We start from the raw sequence: 19,307 nt of genomic DNA, 5'->3' as shown, positions 1-19,307 counted from the left end.
TCACACGTGCCCTGAAATTGGACCTATCTTTCCTACCCATATACCCCTGAACATATCTGAACACATCTTTTTGCAACCCTGCAGGGATGTTCACATGGCCCACACTCATGCATTTTCACTGAATGCCATTGAGAGGATGGCACTTGATGGTCTCTACACTCCAACATGCACACCAGACATTAAACACACACATCCCCAGTGGCTGCACTGTAATGGAATCATGGGATTGCAGAGTTGGAAGGGTCCTAACAGGTCATCCAGCCCAGCCCCCCGCAGTTCAGGAATCACGGCCAATTCAGCAATTAAGTGAAGGGATTTTCATAGATTACCGTATTTTTCCGTGTATAAGACAATACTTTTTCCATAGAAATAATAGGCAAAAATTGCGGGTCGTCTTATACACGGATAGCAGAGGGGGACAGGAAATTGGGGGCAGCAGCCAGCAGGAGATTGGTGGCGGTGTTTGGGCATAGGATTGGTTGCTGCAGCAAGGCCTGCTGACGATTGGCTGCGGCTGCGGCAATTGGACGTTGATGGCAGCGGCGAGGCGTGTGTGCAATTGGCTGTGGTTGGTCAAGTGGGCAGGTGGGCTTTTGGCAGCGAGCATGCAGACGTTTGGTGGCCACCAGTTTGCAGTGGTGGGCAGGCTGTAGGGCTATTGTGGCAGTGCCCCCCAAAAAAGTTCAATAACTCTGGGCAGTCTCCCCCCATTTTTTTTTGTTGTGGTCCCAAAAAATAGGGGTCGTCTTATACGTGGGGGAATGTTATACACAGAAAAATAAGGTATGTATGTGGAAGCATGTGCATAGGAGTTCCTGCACACTAGCAGATCAGGGCTCCTACCAGCCAGGAACAGCCTCTACAAACATTCATTGTACTCATGGTAGGCCCCTTCACCCTGACACAGAACACCTAGCCAGCAAGAACATGGTCAGTGCACACATCAGGGGAAGGGGAAAAGTTAGAAGGAAAGGATAGGTGGCGAAGGCTTGCTGCCCCTTCTGTGAAAGAAATGGAGGGCATTCAAATAAGTTCCCTTCGTGCCCTTGACTCTGAAACTTGGAGGTTCACTTGAGTGCCAAGAGTGAAATTCAAGAGCTCTTAGGAAGTATCCACAGATTAGTGGGGAATTTTGATGGGTCAGGGGTTTTATATTGCTTGCTATAATACAGTTTAGTGTGGATGAATGCTTCACACTTGCCAAAAGGCTTTTAGAGACTGGACAGCCTTTGGATGACTCTGGTGTTTTTCATCTTGGCCCTCGTCCACAAAGCAATGAGTTATATGACTAGTTGTTGTCATAACCACTTCATGAGCTGCAGATGGTTTCTTATTACACAATGAAGCACTATGAAGAGGTTTTATTAACCAGTTAAACCACATATTTCACTTTTACTGATCCTTCATCCAAGTTGCTCGAATGGTACATAACCATAGAACCTTGCTTTGCTTACTTACTCCTCCCTCCCAATCAGTTCCCCCGCCCCCATGTCTTTTGGAATTGGGGTAGCCCTCTAGATGATGCTAGATTACAATTCCCACAACTCATTGGCTGTGCTGGCTGGAGCTGATGGAAACTGGGACTCCAACAACACTTTGGCCAGTCCTATTTTAGACCATAAGCCTGAGGGAAGCCACCACCAACTCTGGAGCAGATTATGAGGGTGTATGGTGGGTGTGGGTGCTGCTGCAAGGAAGAGGAGAGGAAATTCTGATGTTCAAGTGGCAGTCTGTTTCATCCATGGGACTGCACCATGGGATACATCCCTATGCTATTTATCGAGGAGGAGCTGCTAAGCTATGCTCTTGGAAGATGGGTCACTGTTGTTTACCAAGAGGTGGAGGGGAGAGGCAGCTGGGTGCTGGGTGAATGCACTGCACAGAGTGCTGGATTGGCTCTGCTGGTGTGTTTGCACCACACTGGCATCCTCACCCCCCCCGCCCTGCTCCTTCCTGGTAAGCAATAGTAGCATACCTAATAAGAAGTGAGCATCGTGGCTCACCCTTGTTAAGCCACTTCTGATGTTACACCTTCTTCTGCTCCTACGTGTACTAATATTCAAAACCCTAAAGTACTCTGCCAGTGCATTTCCAATTTCAAGGAATGGTCTTGGGTCCAGCTAACAATTTAAAATCCATTGCTTTGGAAATCTAAATTCAACCACATCCAAATGCTTATCATTAAGAAAATGCTAATGTTTGTGTTGGGGAAATTAACACAGATGGACACGCAACGTTTGACTGGGGTCATGTGATCAAACATTTATGCAAGTCGTCAGATATTCTGGCAAATCTGAAAAATAATCAGTGAAACCATCTGTCCAGCCTGGCATCTTCCTCAGTGGCAGAGGCAGTTAGATATCGATACCACTGCAGGAGTCAGTGTCTATCTTTGCTTAACAGAGGAGTTATTTATAGCAAATGATGATAATTGTCTCTAGTTATTAGTTCTCTGGTTAATTATAGGGAGCACAATTGCCACATGCATTTTCAAAACAATGTCAGGCTTTCCAGGTGGCACTCTAGGTAATTTGTGCAACAATAGGAAAGTATTATGGTCAATGCACAGACTAAATGAATTTTTGCAGGAAAATCATGATGGCATTGCAGACACACATCACATTTCCTGCATGCAGCAAAACGCATCTTGGGGAAGTGGTTTTGATAAGAAAGATGGCTCTCAAAAAAATAAAAAAAATAAAAACATTTCCAAGTTTATTTATTTAAATTGCATTCTCTGCCAGTTGTTTTGCACTTTAAGAACACCTGAGGAAATCATTCATTCGATGTCGTGCCGTGTGTAAATTCAGTGCAGTGTGCCCAATCCTTTGGCTTATGTGTTCTCCCTGTCCCCTTTCCTGGTGTAAAGGTATAGAGGAAATTGGAAGCTTTTCCTTTGGTGTTCAACAAACTGCTGGGTTGTTGTTTTTTGTTAAGTCCCGACTCAGACAAACCATAGTTAGTATTATCTATGGCTTATTAATAAGACCAGGATCATAAACCATGGTCTGATCCTGGGTTATTTGAAGACATTTTTGTGATCATCAGCAAGGAAATGAAATGAATGTGTTTATTCACTTAGCCTATCTTTCCCCCCTGGAATTGGATTGTAATGGAAGTACTTTCTGCATCCTCTTTCCTTTCCAGTCTCCTACTGACAGTTGCATAAAATAAATGGGTCAGCATAAACCCATGATGCTAATTGTGGGGGGGGGGGATAAGTTTTGTTGTTGTTGATAATGTAGGCTTCCTATATCTAAGTTTATGGTTTAATCCCACAGAGCAATTAAACCAAGAAACTAAATACACATGCACACAGGTATATATACAACTAACTACAAATATATTTGCATATGTTTGTCAGTGGGATTGATACATGGTACACTGATGCACTTTTCCAAAGACAATAGCTTTTTGTTAGAAATGTATTTTGTCGTTTTTGCCCCTACACATCCTATACAGTACAATTGTTGTTGGCATCCATGTGTCTTGAAAGACAATGGAGTACACCTCCAGGGGGTGAAGTCAAACCGCTGTGTTTGTAGTGACCTTCCCAGGGTGCAAGCCTGGACAGTGAATATGGAGGTCCTGGGCTGCCCAGGCAACCAGACCCCTCCTTGGCCTCACTGATGTGGTCCAAAGGAAAACAGAGAATACATTTGGCACCAGGTTGGCTGCAGGAGTTGCAGACTACAGTGTATGCACAGTTCATGCTTATACAATTATGCATAGCATAGTCCTGAGTTTTCAAGGCATTGGGCTTTTGATCTAAAAACTGCAGTTTTCAAGGGTGCAACTATATGTGAAAGTAAAAACCACATATCTTCCACCTATTCATAGCCATAGTCCCCATTGTCGAAATAAACAACTGCAGAATCGACAGTTCAATCCTATACAGGTCTACTCAGGAAAAAGTCAATTGATTTCAAAGGAGCTTGCTCCTAAGCAAGTAAGGGGGTTGAGGATTACGTATTAAAAGACCCCTACCGTTATCCACTAATGCACATGCTATTGTGTGTGGTGCACATAAATACCTGGATTTTAAAAATTTTGACAAATTATTTTGACTACCTTACCATTGTTGAAAAGAAATGGAGAAAAAAACATCCATTATATTTGTGTGTGTGTACACAGAAAAAGTGTGGGTCAGCATCCTTGTAAAAGTTCATGTTCATCATCTCTGAAGATTCTAGGAATAACAAAACCATCCCATGCATAACTTTCCTTCTGCCTTACATAACAACGAACACATTTTTTCAGTAGGAGCAGTTTGTGAACCCAACTTTCAGTTCTCATTCCAGTGCAAGCCCACTCCAGTGCAGACAGTCTGGGGATTATCACTTTGAAGAGTGGGATAATAATTCTTGCCTGACCTCCAAAGATTGGTCAGGTCCTTTGCATAGAACCTACCCATATGGAAGACATACCAATGAATTTTTGTGCATGGATTCAGGGGAGTTTGTGTGGGGAGAGTCTATGTGCACACATTTTATCCCTCTTTAAGCTCTGTCCAGAAAACCCAATCAGTTTGTGCGCATCAGTAGCAGGGTCAGCAGACATGATCTTGCAATATTTTATGTGCACTGATTATTACTATTGCAGTAATCTGCATAAGACTATAATTGAGTACAATAATCAGGTGTAGCAAAATCAAATGATGTACATGCACAGCTGAAATGAATTCAGCCTAAGAGAGTCAATGCAGAACACTGTTACAGTGCTAGATTTGGGTATGAAAGGACCTCAATCAAATATTTGCTCAGCCGTGAAATTCACTGGAAAGCCTTGTGTAAATCATCATTAGCCTTCCATTCAGTCTGCTTCACAGAGTTGTTGGGAAGATACAGCATGCCATGGTTCCCAGGGATAAGGTGGAAAGAACATGCAGGCATTTTTTATATTCTGTATAGATTGACCTCTAGTGGAAATTTTAAAAGAAATCTATGATAGCTGTAGTCTGGTTAGATAAACAGGTATCTGAGTGTCACTAGAGAAAAACATGACTCATGCCTTTCCCTTACAGATCTGATTAAATTTCTCTCCTGAAACTGACACCAAAGTCATTGTACAGATTGATGTTCACTGTGTCCCACTTTCCAAAAGAATTTGCTTTTCAATTTATTATGCTTCTGCAACATATGACTCACCTGGTTTGTCCTGCAACTGCTTTCCTTGCTGCTCCTCTGCTAATTTGAAAGTAACTGGTTAAGGCCAGAGTTTCACTTTTCACATTCATTTTTCTGACATCAGTGTCCAGAGCATGACTAAACTTACATTCACACATGACACAAACCGTGTGGCTTGGACTCATGCACTCCCCCTTCCGTCTCATCCTCCCGTGTGGCTGTGAGTAAGGTTGGGGCTGAAATTCAGTTCAGTGTGCATTTAAAGCAGAATCTATTTAATTAGCATGACAGTTAACATTGCAGGGGGTTGGACTAGGTGACCTGCTGGGTCTCTTACAATTCTCTGATTTCATTCTGCAAAACAATACATGAATTGAAACACACCATCCTTCCAAATTTGCACGTCTCTGAATTTTGCAATGCAGTTCTCCCTCCAGGTGTGTGACGTGAACATGCACTGGGATGAACGTTGCATAAAATGCACCTGTTTGTGTAAATAACATACAAGCATGCATTATATTCAGATAATTGGCTTTGCAAAAATGGGCAGGTTTAAGGGAAATTGCACACGTTATGCAAAATTGCATACAAAGGCATGCATATTAGGAGGAGCTTGCACAAAATGCTGTTGAATTTTTAGGAGGTCTTTTTAAAAACAACTGCAAGCTGATGTGGAAATGTAGAGAACTGAATGCTGGGGGGAAATGGGAAACTGAAGGAAACCAACATTGACAGATTTGCCATCCTCTTGCTGTGAGGAGGAGTTTGGGAGACTTCACTTCTGTTTACAACTAGCCCCTGCTCCTCTGATAATGTTGAAGTTAAAAATGTTGGCCATAATTCAGTTAAGCATTTATCCTTGGCACTCACACCGAAACCAGTGGTGCTTAACTTTGGCTGGGTCGTGCCCTTAACGCTGGGGAGTTTTTATTTATGGATGTTTTGTAGAACAGCCTGTATTGATGCTAAGTTATTTCAGTCTTTCAATCTCCATTTGTTTTACCTGGCCACAAATGCTGGTTTATACAACAACATGTTTATGGTGGTGGGGGAATGTGAAACTGCTAACGGATTGGTTTTTTTAAGAAAACGTGAGAGTATATTCACATTTGATGGGAGTAAATCCCATTAAATCCAAGCACAAGTTGGCTGTGGTTTGAGCTAATAAAATGAAAGTTACATCTTCAGAGGGGGAAAATGGATCTTCAGTAAGGGATGTGTGGAATGTATTACTTGCAGTGATACTATCTAAAAGCATTTGCTCTCATTTATGCTATTATGTGCCAAACGACTAACGCCTTCCAAAACAGAAACACGGCAAGTGATGAGTGGGATTGACAAAGTTACCAGCTCTGCACAGTATTAATTTGAAATTCAACAATTTAGGCAATAATACTGTTAACTGCCAGAAGAAGATTAGCAACATCCATCCAGCTGTTTTCTGGAATGTAATTTTCTCACTGAGTATATCCTTAGAAAGGAGCCTGTTTCGATACCGGTAACATATTCTTTCTGTATAGTCTCAGAAAATGTATATAGGGCAAATTTTATTTGTACCAACACTGCATCAATTAATGACATGATAAGAAATTCAAAAAAATTCACAGCAGAATATTTCTTAAAGACATGTAGATCAAGCTGTTCTTACTGTTTCATATGTGATTTGATGACAATAGGTATTTTATTAAGTATATTTTTAAAATTAAAGTTAAACCCAGGTTTTACTTTAAGGAGCTCAAAGCAGCACGCACACACACACACACACACACACACACACCATATTATCCTCACAGTGACTGATCTGCAGCCACCCATAGTTTTACTCGAGTGGGGATTTGAAATTGGATCTTCCTGGTCCAGACTGTGCTCATATTAATTTGAATCAAAAGTCGTTGGGTGAGAAATGTATCAAAATGCAGTATTTCCTAAGGAGCGGCATAGTAGATACAGTTACAGATTGTGATAACATTGTGTTTACACAGTTTTCCAGCTGCGGCAGCATGCCAGATGCAGAATAAAATGGCAGTGGGTCCATAGCCCTAGTATGAAAGCTGAGCACTACACTCCTCTTCCTCTCTACAACTCAGACGATGCCAGTGCATGGTGGTCCCATTTTTGCCAATGACAAATCTCCCATAGATTTCAGTAGGTCTAGATTTAGTAAACTAAGCCCTGGCATCTTGTGCATTCTAAGAAACAGTTTATTTCCCATGCTTATTGTCAGAGTTCTTTGAGTAGTGTGTGACCCCTACTGCATGCAAACAATGAGTTGTGGGCAAAGCCTTTTGAATTTTCAGTGATTGGAGGGAGAGGGCTATTGCCCTCATGTTCTGCTTCCTACAGGTATCTGGTTGGCCATTGTGAGAACAGAATACAAGAGCAGCCTCTCCTACATTTTCCTCCCAATGCTGCCCCAAGAAGCCTATTATTATTATTATTATTATTATTATTATTATTATTATTATTATTAGGCCATGTGGGGGCATTCACAAGGTAACCATGTATGAAACATCACCCATACCTCTCATTCTTTGTGTGAAGTTGGCCTGAGAGACCCACTGGTGTGTGTATTAAGGCATAGGAAGCAGGGAGGTAGACATACTTGTTGAAATAAAAATGGGCTAAGTATGTTCTGCATACACAGAAAGATGCTAATAATTTCTAGGGATGCTAGACTGGAAGTGCGACACTATGGATTCAATAAGAACATAAGAAGAGTCCCACATGCCCCAATACCAGATTAATGTTTATCTTCCGCCTTCTCCCACTGTGGTTGCTCAGACTGCATACGGCCTACGTAAGGAAAAATCTCCTTGGTTAAAGAGAAGGAAGGGGGCCTTTTAAAAAAAAGTTTCATACAATGGCTTTACAGTGAAAGATTAAGGCATCTTGGGAGTTGAAAGCAATTTGTGTGTATATATTAGTAGGTAGTTCTTTAGTTCTCAAACCAAACACATAGTAAGTTTGCAATTCAACATCCTTTCCCCCACCCTCCCCAGAAATAAAGTACAGACTGACGTTTTTTCCTTCCGTGCATTTATATTTTCCTTTGCCCCAGTAATTTTAGGGGTGTTTTTTCCCCTGCGTACTTCAAATGAATTCTTTATATTGTCCGACTTTCAGGTGGATAAAAAACACATTTTTTTTGACTACGTAAATGCCACTTTGTTTAGTTTGCCATGCTGAGGTAAAACACCCCACCACTCAATACATGCTTAGTGATCTCTTGTGCCTTTCCAGGCTAGCTACATGGTTTGGTCTGTCGCACAAATCCCATTCAGTTCTGTTGGAGGACTTCCTGGTGCCTTAAAACTGTTGTTAAATCCCAAGGGGATTCCAAGCTAATATTTGTTAAACACCCTACTTTCTTTAAATGTTGACGGCAGTCCTTATAAACTGCCCTTAGCTGCTGTAATACAACTTGGTGTACTTAATGCTGGTGAGGCACAGGGATTTAAGGAATAGTAAGAATGATTAAAATAGACTGATAAGTGGATCAGGATTTCTACTGTAGTGACAAGCCAGCAGTTTGAACTGTAAAGAGAAAGGTTAGCTGACCCTATTAAAGCAAGTGTGGCGGAAAGACTCTGGACAGTTTTGGGTTTGTATTATTTTATTTGCGGGTAGGCAGGACCAGGGAATTGTCAAACAGCAAAATGGCATTTGATCAGCTTTATTCTTATATTAACCATTTCTGCCAACTTAAGGAGTAGTCCCCATGCTATTGGTGTCCATATCATCTTCTCAGCTTATTTTAGCTCCCTTAATCACTGATCCTCCGGGCAGCTAAATGAATGGGAGATGTGCTCTTTCAAGTCTCATTCATTTCAGTGCGCCCCCATGTGGTTGTTTCCCTTGCTTGAGGTTATCAAGGCTGAGCCATGGGCAGCTGTTGGAGGTGATCCGAGTCGGGGAAAGGGAGCTGAGGAATACCTGTACACCTGAGTACAGAGCCAGTTCAGAGATTACGTCCTTGCCAGGAAAATGTTCCTGGATGCAGTTTGTTTAGCTGACCGCATAGGACAGCTGCATGCAAAACCAAAGGTTCCTGGTTCTGGGACTAGTTGTATGTGCAGTTTGAAATACAAAGCAAGATAGAGCCTGCATTCAGATAAGTGGGGTTCAAGTCGATTCAGTCACCAGTTTTCTCCATTGTACATTGTTGCCATGTCTTTGGAAGCACGTCGAACAAGTTTATTCAATAGATTCTTAAGTCACTGTGATTCTTGCAGCTCTATCAGCTGGTGAGAAACTGCAGAAGTTGCACCCTGCTAAACATAAACGGGGGGGGGGGGAGCCATCCCTTGATATTATCAGAATTGTAGCCTATCCTACAATAAATACTGAGAATTTGTAAAAATAAAAATAAAAAATGGGAGAGAGTCGAGTATTTTCAGAGTTTCTCCTGACAAGCTATTTATTGTATTGAGAGTTGATTTTGTCAGTTGGCAAGCAGAGGAATATTAATGAAGCATTTGCAGACAAGCAGTCTAAACAGGTTGATCATGATTGACTAGAATCTACAGTGCATGATATCAAGATGAATTATTTGTCATGGCTGTTTCTCTGACCTTGTTATTTCAGTTTTCATCCTTTTAAAATGTTTTGTATGGTATTCATTGCTGCCTGTCTTTGTCAACCAATCCTATTGCTGTGGTTCAAACATATTTGCTCATTTTCAATATGGATCTCAGTTATACCTATCGGCCCGATCCAGCTGGACTCCATTGCATCTACCCACCCATTCATGCCAATCCAAGCTAGGGGGCAATAGGATGTGTGCAGAAATCAGAATGACTATTTACAGCTGGATGGGGTACCACCTGTAGTGGCCAGTGAGTTGATGTGGAAGGGGCTCTGTTGCTCCCCTGGCTTGCCAACACAACAGGTCATTGGTGCTTACCAAGAGTGCAAGGGAGAAGGTCAAGTCAGTGGGAGCTTGGTGTGGTGCAGATGAAGCACCAGGAGAATGAAACAGCAACCTGCTGTGTTGGGAAGCCAGAAAAGTAATAGAGCCCAACCTGCACCACCTCACTGGCCGCTATCAGGTACAACACATACCCAAGGGTGCTATATGCACCCTTCCTCTTCCTGATCTGTGCATGCAATGCTTTTCAAAAAGCCAAATGATACTACCTAGCTGTTTGGGAGAGGAAGTAGGAGATGGAATCAGTCCCAACCACTTTACTTTCTCTATCAAACAGGTTCTGTAGGACTTTCAACTTTTAAATAATAATAATAATAATAATAATAATAATAATAATTATTATTATTATTATTATATTGTACACCCAGCCTTGATTTGTCTGTATGTATTCTGTTGCATCAGAGCTTTCCAGTCCCATTGCAAATAGAATAATTCAATTGAGAATATTGAAATTTAGCAGCTATACTTCTTTATTTGTTGTTTGTTATTGGGGTAGTGATTTTCTCATTAGGCAAGGAGTCTCTGATATATCACTAAACAGGACTCATCATGTTTTCTAGTTGATACACTGGGAAAAGAATCTCTTCATTAGTCTGCAGAAGGCTTTGGTGATGGAAGGCTCTGTTCCTATGAATGCTCCAGTGCACTGATTTACATGGTGTTATTTTCTCAACAATTGCAATTATCGTGTCAATGGTCTTCGGACATGTTCAACCCATGATGATACTCCACATTACACTTTTGTGTGTGTGTGTGGACAGGTATGGACAGTATCTGTCAGCACAGATTAAACAAGAGTAAATTAATAGTCATCTGGACACCAACAATGGGGAGAGAAACAGCCTGATGCTTTTAAGAATCTCTGTCATAGCTATGCTGTGTGTAAGGACTAGTTTTCTCAATTGGTCCCATTTTAGACTACAGCCAGATGCTCACGTGAGGAGCTACTCCTGAACATAGAAAACTAACTTAGTGGGGAGAAGGTTAGGACTGAGCCCCCATTTCTGACATTTAGTTTTCTTTTTCAGGAGTATTCAAGTGGGGCACATTCTGAAATAAGGACCTACACTTACATTACCTCCTCTAGGTCTGGCCCAAGATACTTAGACACCCGAGGTGAAGCACAAAATGCCCCCATCCCACCCCATGCGGGACAAGTGAGGAGTGAAAATCAACATTGGGAATGTTGGGGGGGGGGGGCAAATCACCCTTACCCGACAGTTGAAGTGGGGGAATCAAAGGCCATCCTGGGGGGGGGGGGTAGGAGGAAGGGGCCAGCTCTGAATCACTCCATGTGGATGCAGACCCTAGAAGACCCCAGAGGGCAGCCACCATAATTTCAATTTTGCTGAAATATGGCTTCCTTTTCTAAAACACTTTACTGGCTAATCTGAAGAATGGCAACTACCAAAATCACAGATTGGACTTCAGCAAACTTAACTAGATTGATCCGCCCTGGAAGGGGGCAAGTTGGGATTTTGCTTTTGTATCATTTTCTCTCCTTTTTTGTAAGTTATACATTGGAAATCAATAAAACTATATTTTAAAAAGATTCCTCCCTAGGGGTGGGAGGAGAATAGCAGTGCCCCCTATTCTCCAAGAAACGATGGGGGTGGGACTGCGAGGAGGAGGCAGATTCAGCCTCCAAGGATTGCACCGCAACCATCATTGCCACCTCAGAAACAACAGCATGAAATACTTTCCTTGGAGGCAGGATCTGCTGCCACTGTGGATCCTGCCGGCCAATGAGGTCACCTCACCTTGCCTCATGGGTGAGGCAGCCCTAACCTCCTTGGCCTCTTATATCTAAAACAGGAAGCACTTACTGTACAAATACATACCCCACAGCTGCCCCCTTTTGACCGGTACATTCCGGATTTACACAAGCCACTCCCGGAATACCCCAGACATTGCCAATAGCAACAAAGGCTTCCACTCCTTACTATCGGTCAACATGGCGGTGTCCAGACACTGAAGCTGGCTCACCACTCCACCTTCCATTTTCCCTCTCGATGGTTCCTTGTGTATGTCTGTGGGTGGGGAGTCATAATGTGCAGTGATGGTGGCAGATAGACAGGCATGCGAGTTAGTAGGATGGTGATAGCAGCTGCGAGAGGGATGGCGGAGGAGCCGCCACACTAAGGAAGACTCAGGAAGAGGCCTAAGGACATGGGCATGCAGGAAGGGCAGAAGACAGATATCTCTCTTTTTCGAATTAGTTTTTATCATTACAAGTTTACGCTCAAACAATTTGTGCAATCATTTTATGAGATTCTCTGAAACTCATGACTTCCCCCCTTCCCCTACACGGGTCCTTGAAACAAAAATTAAAGCTACATATCAGTACATTCTCCACAATTTTCATTTTTTCCCAAATTATCTATAATCACTTTACAAGTGTTTCTTGTAGTCCAGCTAGGGTTCTAATTTCCTTACAATGGTCTCCTAAGTAAGTTATAAAAATTTCCCCTTGTCTTCTTGATTCCCGAGTCTTCCCATTAGTTTTGCCATTTCAGCATAATCCAACATCTTGGCCTGCCATTCTTCCCTTGTTGGGATTATCGCTTCTTTATGGGACAGATATCAAGGTTGCAGCTGGAATGTGGAAGGAGGGAAGTGGGAAGGGGGACTGTTTTCTGGGGGAAGGGCAGCTGGGAAGGAGGTGGGCAACTCAGATGGGGAATTGGGAGCTGTGTAATTGAGTTCTTTTTTATCCCAGTTTTGTTACTCATTATATAACCGATCTTTATTTTCAGATTTAATAGCACTAAAGGTCACTTTCCACATTCACATAATGAAATAACAATGTTTCCATCAAGCCTTTCGGGTTTCCAAAAATGTTGTTTCATATAGTCTAATTCAAGCCAGTTCTGAATGAAGTTTGGAACTTTGGTTTACAGTATATTGGAAATGCTTTTACAGTTTTGCATGCATGCATGCATGCATGTATGTATATACAGTATGCCTTTTAAATGGTTTTAATCTTGGGGTTTTACTACCTATGCAAGTCACTTTGAGTATTATTTTTCATGAAAATGTTACCTAAAAAATAACTATTAAAAATGTGATGCTCCCTTAAGGCTGAGATCAAGCATTATTTTGCATTTTAATAGAAGTGCTAGATATAGGCCAGGCCCACATATGGTGCAAATCAACCACACTTCACTGAAGATGGTGAAGCTGGGTAGATTGATACTAGAAGACCCAAAATGTCACTTTACCATCTGTGATTAATTGCTAAATACAACCTCAGTGGCTTGGATCAGTGACCTGGAAAAACTACAGTATACCTAATAAGGTTTTTCCAGTAACCCTTGCCAAGGTTTTCACCCTCCCTGAAGGCTACCTTGGCTTTTATAGATGAGTAATTGCACTACATCATCCACTGACAGTCTTACTTGAGAATCTGCTGCTGGCTAAAGCATTGGATAATAGTTTTGTATTATTGCATTGAATTGGCTACTACATATGGACAGTGTGCTGAAGAAAGAGGAAGCTATTTCAATAACCTTTTCAACTTTCTTTCTTTTTTTATTCCCCGCTGCAGCCTGGTTGTAAAGATTAAAAAATGCCGCCCGCAACAACGACACAGTACGCTCCCCCGGACGGTGGATGGGGTTGGGTCGTGGTGTTTGGCAGTTTCATCTCCATTGGATTTTCCTATGCATTCCCTAAAGCCATCACAGTCTTCTTCAAGGAGATACAGGAGATCTTCGGCACATCATATAGCCAGATAGCTTGGATATCATCGATCATGTTGGCTGTCATGTATGCAGGAGGTATATGAGAACCTAACTTTTCTTCTTTTTTGCCTGCCAGATGGTCTTACAATATTAATCAAAGTTCTGCTCCATGATTTTGCAGTTCATGGCTTCTCCACATGTGTTTTCATAAAGAACCGCATATTGTTTTCTTCTGCTTCCTCTCCTAAACTCTTCCAATAACTATCACTCTCTGAATGCATGAGTGTTCATTTCAAACAATGGTGCAATTGGTTTTGCTGCTTGGTATAGTGCAGAAGTGAGGGCAGAAGGCCCACTAGGATCTACTAGTGGTTAGCTGGGTGATTTAAAGTAGATCAGCAAGGATTTCTGATTCCCTAGTGTGTGACAGAGGTAAGAACAAAATGACATCAAGGAAATAAGGGGAAATTGCCAGGATATGGTATGGATTTTTCTTTGGAGCGGCTGTGGAACTCAGTTTAGATCTAGTACTTTAATATAATTTCTGGTGTCATAGTTTTTTAAAAAAAAATCTAAGTGTATTTTGTACTCTGCCTGGCAGATCCTAGGGTTTTAGGAAAACAACAACAACCCCAAAATAGATTCCAGAAGTGTTAAGTCTGCCCATCCCTGATGTAAGAGATGGAGAAGTTAAGAAAGGGGAGCTAGGTGGACTACCAAAAAGCTTTCTGTAAGCAGATGCTGAGATCAATGAATCAAGCAAAGCACAATCATGAACCAATAGATGGAACAGGGTATCAAGTTTTATGGATTGATAAAAACAATAGGAACAGTGATCCTGGAAAGTTTACTGCTGATAGACATGTCACACTGAAACAGAAAGTAATGGATAATAGAAGGCATTTCATAAAGTAACAGAGCAGGCAACTGACTTGGACCCTCAGCTGTTGAAATAGTAGCAAAAAATAGGAGCAACTGTTTGTTTTGCTTTTTTTAATGAACAAAATGAAAGATGATTAGGATTTGAAACAGCCTTACTCTGCCTGAAGTCCTCAGGATGTTTTGGCATGCTGGCTGGGGATGATGGGAGTTGTAGTTCAAAACTTAGGAGGTGCACTAGATTGTGGAAGGCTGATTTAAAATATGACCAATTCATTTGCTACTTAGCAGTTTGCTACTTTGCTAAGTTTCATGGGGTACCTTAACTTTCCCCCCTTATTGGAAAATATAGCATTATCGAACAACTCAAGAAATACTGTAATTTGATTCCATTTTTCATCAGCATCGTCTTTTCTGGTTGACCGAGAACCCTGACTCTTCACCCTGTTGATTTCCTGTCTGTCTTCTTGGTCACTTTGCTTGCAACCACCCTTGATGCTAATGGATAAATTTCATGCTGCCTCTCGGTTTAGCACTGGGGTCGACCAGTTTGCCATTGGTGTTGCTGTCTCTTAGGATAGGAGAACATCTTGAGAACTTCAGAACAATTCGTCTTTTTTGTAGCACTTCGTTCCAACCTATACATAGAAAACCCAGAAATGTTCTCTCCCTGTCCAGAACAAATATCAAGCATAAAAATAAAAATAAAAATGGATTTTGAGCAAGCTCCACATTCTATAGCAAAAGTAACAAGTTAAACGGTGAAGCGGTTATTTTCTTATCTTGCTGTATGGCTTTAATGTGCTAGCAGCAGGTAGCCTAGCCAAAGCTAAACATTCTTTGAAGCCACAGCCATCACAAAATAGCTTCCCAATAAATAAAGCATTGAACAATCACTGGCAGAGGATGAAAAAAAAGGCAAAGAGTTATAATAATGTTTAGAAGGGAGTTATCCCTTTGGGTTGTTGCTTTTCCTATCGAATTTGATTGTTTGATTTTTAACATTTGTTGTACTATTGCTTGAATGAAAGCAGGAAAAACATAGCGTGTCAGGTACCTTGTTTATGGCGAAGGCTGGAAGATATCTTGAAAATGTTGTGGGCACACTGTGTATCTCTTAATGCTAATTAGGAAGAACCTGAAAAACATTTGAGATCTGACACACTCATTATGATTTAGCGCTCTGCCTATTAATCTTCACAGCGGGGTCATTGGGTAAGTGAGAGTCTAAGACTGAGGATCTCTGCTTCGGAGCCTTCAGCCTCCTGAGGTAATTAGCAGGCATCTGTGTTTCGGTAACAAGGTATTAACTTACCTTTCAATATATGGGGAAAAAATGAAACTAATAAAAGACATCCAGGAAGGAGCTAAAGGAATGTTAATTATGTTTATCACTTAACTTCATACTTCGAATAAATGTCATGAAATTATAGCAGGCCATCTGGCAAATCCATATGGTCTCCTGGATTCGTGGTTAATTCCAACAGTTAGGTCAAGCACAGTGTTCATTCCCGCCCCCGCCCCCCTCCTTAAAGAAAGCAGAGGAAAGATGCGCAAAGTTGAATGAATCAAGTTTTGTATAAAAAATTTCACTTTGCCCCTTAGGCACACTGTGGATTCGCTCCTCTGTGGAACAAGGAAGGAAGCTTCCTTGTTTTTAATATATGTTTCCAGGGCTTTTTTATTTTTTTTAAGCCACAAGACTTTCTCAGTAAAGTCAGTACAAAGATCGTCAATTACTATCTGTTGGGTGTTGCCCTGAACTAAAGGTATAGTATGGCAGCTCGGTCATCTCAGGCATGCCTGACCACAACATTAGTCTAACGACAAGTAGGAAGTAAAGCCATTTTGCTGCCATTTTCTCCCTCATTAAGTTCAGACACTTTCCAAACCTTCATTCATATGGTGGGCTAAATAGTACCTTTCCCCCGTAAAAAAATAAATAAATAGCATGCTATCATCAGGATTTGGATATACAATGGGATGGCACAGGACAATCAGTGCACCTTTATATATATATTGCTTTTAATTTTATACTTAAATCTCCCATCATTTCATGGGAATGAATTGCTTTTCAATTTGTATGAACACTGGGAAATAAATAAAGCCCACAGCTGTTTGCCCATATTCATACATTCGTTGCACAGATGTACTGTACTATCTGTAACTTGGGTACAAATTGCCATTGTGGAAATGCAGCTTATCTATATTTGAAAAGAAAGTCACATGCCTCTAGTTCTCACGACTAGAACACCTGGATTGTGTGTGATCGTTCCAAGAACCAAAGGAAGACAGAGATAGAATTTCATCTTCATTCTCCCCCAACCTCTGGACTTCCTTTCAGTTCATGCCTTTCCATCTCTCCTTCTATTAGCCATCTCACAGCCCAAAAATTCTAAATGGTATGTTTTTTGGAAGCAGAACACATTGCAAACAAACAGGAAGTACCTGCGGATTTACGTGGTCTGCTTTTCTGCAGAATTCAGTTTTCCTTCTTTGATATGTCCTTTGGATACCATATTGCATTTTACAGTGGAAACCGTTGCAGCTTTGTCACAAATATCTGCCTTTTATGGTTACCTAACTGCAGCAAGCTCCTGATGTTTTGTTCATAGGACAACTAAAAAAATAGTTCAATGATAAGCTCTTGTGGTTTATTTTGAAGGTTAATTGGAAAAAGAACATTTCATTTGGTGTGTTCAGAATATTTGCTAATGTTACTCAGTAGGCTCTCGGTACATAATGAGGGGAGGCTGTGTTGAAAGTTTAGTTTGCAAAAGAAGAGAGAAGGGAAATATCACATAATAACGCAAGTAATGGTGCAGCGAAAATGAATAAAGGGGAATTGCCTGCCCTTCAAAACATGAGCACTCAGACTAGTGATTGGCAGCAGGTTCCGAACAAGCAACGCATTATCAGTTTATGGAACATATTGTCAAAGGATATTGTGATATCACTAGCGTGAGTGGTTCTTTAAAATGTTTTTAGACAATTCTAGAAGGCTAGGCTTATCAAACTGAAGTGGCAGAACTTCCATATTCAAGGTCAGCGCACGTTTTGTTAACATATGCTGGGAACAAACAGCAGAAGAGAATTATTTCCATCCTCTGTTCTCCCTTTATTGTAAGCTGCAAGGGGCGGCCATTGTTGGACACAGAGTGCTGAACTATGTGGTCCAAATCCAACAAGGCAATTCAGACATTTTTAGCAACATTACTGTGAAGATAAAATGGTATGCACTGCAAAAATGACAGTTGCAAAATCCATGTAACACAAACACCAGATGGCTGCCTTTAAAAAAAGAAAAGACAAAGACAAACAAAACAAAAAGGTTTTTTTTTTTTTTCATATGGTTAACTAAGACTCCAGAAATTATTTCCCTAGTATCTTCTCAGTTAAGACATTGGTTTTGAGAAAACAAAATGGGCAATGACTGGGAAATTGGTTGGTGTGACCTTTGTGTCCTTTGCTGTGTGGGACAAACTTCTACTCTCTATTAGGATATGTACAGCCTTGAATTTTAAGAACCTCATTTAGTGTGCCCTTGAAAACACAACTTCCCAATTTCCAAATGTCTCCTGGGCGTGAGGGAATACTTCACATTTGGAAGTTTTTGGGGTTTGTTTTTTTTTACACACAGAGAGACAGACATTTTTACATCATGCTGAATTAATTTGATATTTGCTGGCGGAGGTGACAAAGAAGTAGGAATTGCGACTTTTGCTGCCAAACCTAGACAAAAACACCAGAACTAGTTTAATGGTGTGTGTGTGTGTGTGTGTGTGTGAGAGAGAGAGAGAGAGAGAGAGAGAGAGAGAGAGAGAGAGATCAGAATTGTTCAGGAAAAGAAGTAGAATGGAAGCACTGAAGCTGACAGCTAAATTATCCTTCCAAAATTATAAAGTGATGCTTCTGCATTTTTACAAATCTAAAATACTGAAGTTGCAGGACCAATGTAGATAAGTTCAATTGTCAATATTGTGTCAAAAGCTTTCTCAATAAATAAATATCATTTTCAAAGAAAAAATATGATAAGCAGGAAAAGGAGAGTTTATTATAAATGTCAAAAGGTTGTGAAAGGCAGTAATAAATAAGAAGGAGCTTCTTTAAAACACTGTATAAAGTATTCATGCCTTTAATTTGTTTAAGCTCTGTTCTTTGACATTTGCATTAGTTTTAAGGGCGTTTTGAAAGTGTGTAAACTAACTCGGGATGTGTTCCCATAAAATGTGACACCAAAAAAATGGAGCCTACAGCAGTGTTTTTCAACCACTGTTCCGCAGCACATTAGTGTGCCGCGAGATGTTGCCTGGTGTGCCGTGGGAAAAATTGAAAAATTCAAGAGAATTACTTTATATATAGTCAATATAGGCACAGAGTTAAAATTTTTAACATTTTCTAATGGTGGTGTGCCTCATGATTTTTTTCATGAAACAAGTGTGCCTTTGCCCAAAAAAGGTTGAAAAACACTGGCCTACAGTACTTATGAAAGGGTTGAATTACTGCTAGGGACTGTGAGACATCATTGTCAGCATAAGGTATATATGCAACCATCTTGGGAGAGACTCACATTATAAAAGCATAGCATTTTAGGGTTTTTAAGGCATCTTCAATGGCATTTAGTCCATCCCTGCTCAGTGCAGGATCTATGTGGCAGCTCATCAGCTAGTTGAAGGCAGCTGCCATGTCTCC

General features: G+C 41.0%; 1 protein-coding gene across 1 annotated transcript in view; it reads left to right on the top strand.

The window, feature by feature from the left end:
• Positions 1 to 19,307, top strand: part of SLC16A7 (solute carrier family 16 member 7) — a 100,785-nt gene that overhangs the window by 55,795 nt on the left and 25,683 nt on the right. The window contains exon 2 of the mRNA XM_033161753.1: positions 13,601 to 13,832. Coding sequence (XP_033017644.1) covers positions 13,622 to 13,832 — 211 coding nt within the window. The 5' untranslated portion in view covers positions 13,601 to 13,621. The remainder of the gene's footprint in view (positions 1 to 13,600; positions 13,833 to 19,307) is intronic.

This window comes from Lacerta agilis, chromosome 10 (assembly GCF_009819535.1).
Source record: "Lacerta agilis isolate rLacAgi1 chromosome 10, rLacAgi1.pri, whole genome shotgun sequence".
Taxonomy (NCBI): Eukaryota; Metazoa; Chordata; class Lepidosauria; order Squamata; family Lacertidae; genus Lacerta; species Lacerta agilis.
The sequence above is the reverse complement of the archived record's forward strand: the minus strand, read 5'-3'. Positions and strand labels throughout refer to the sequence as shown.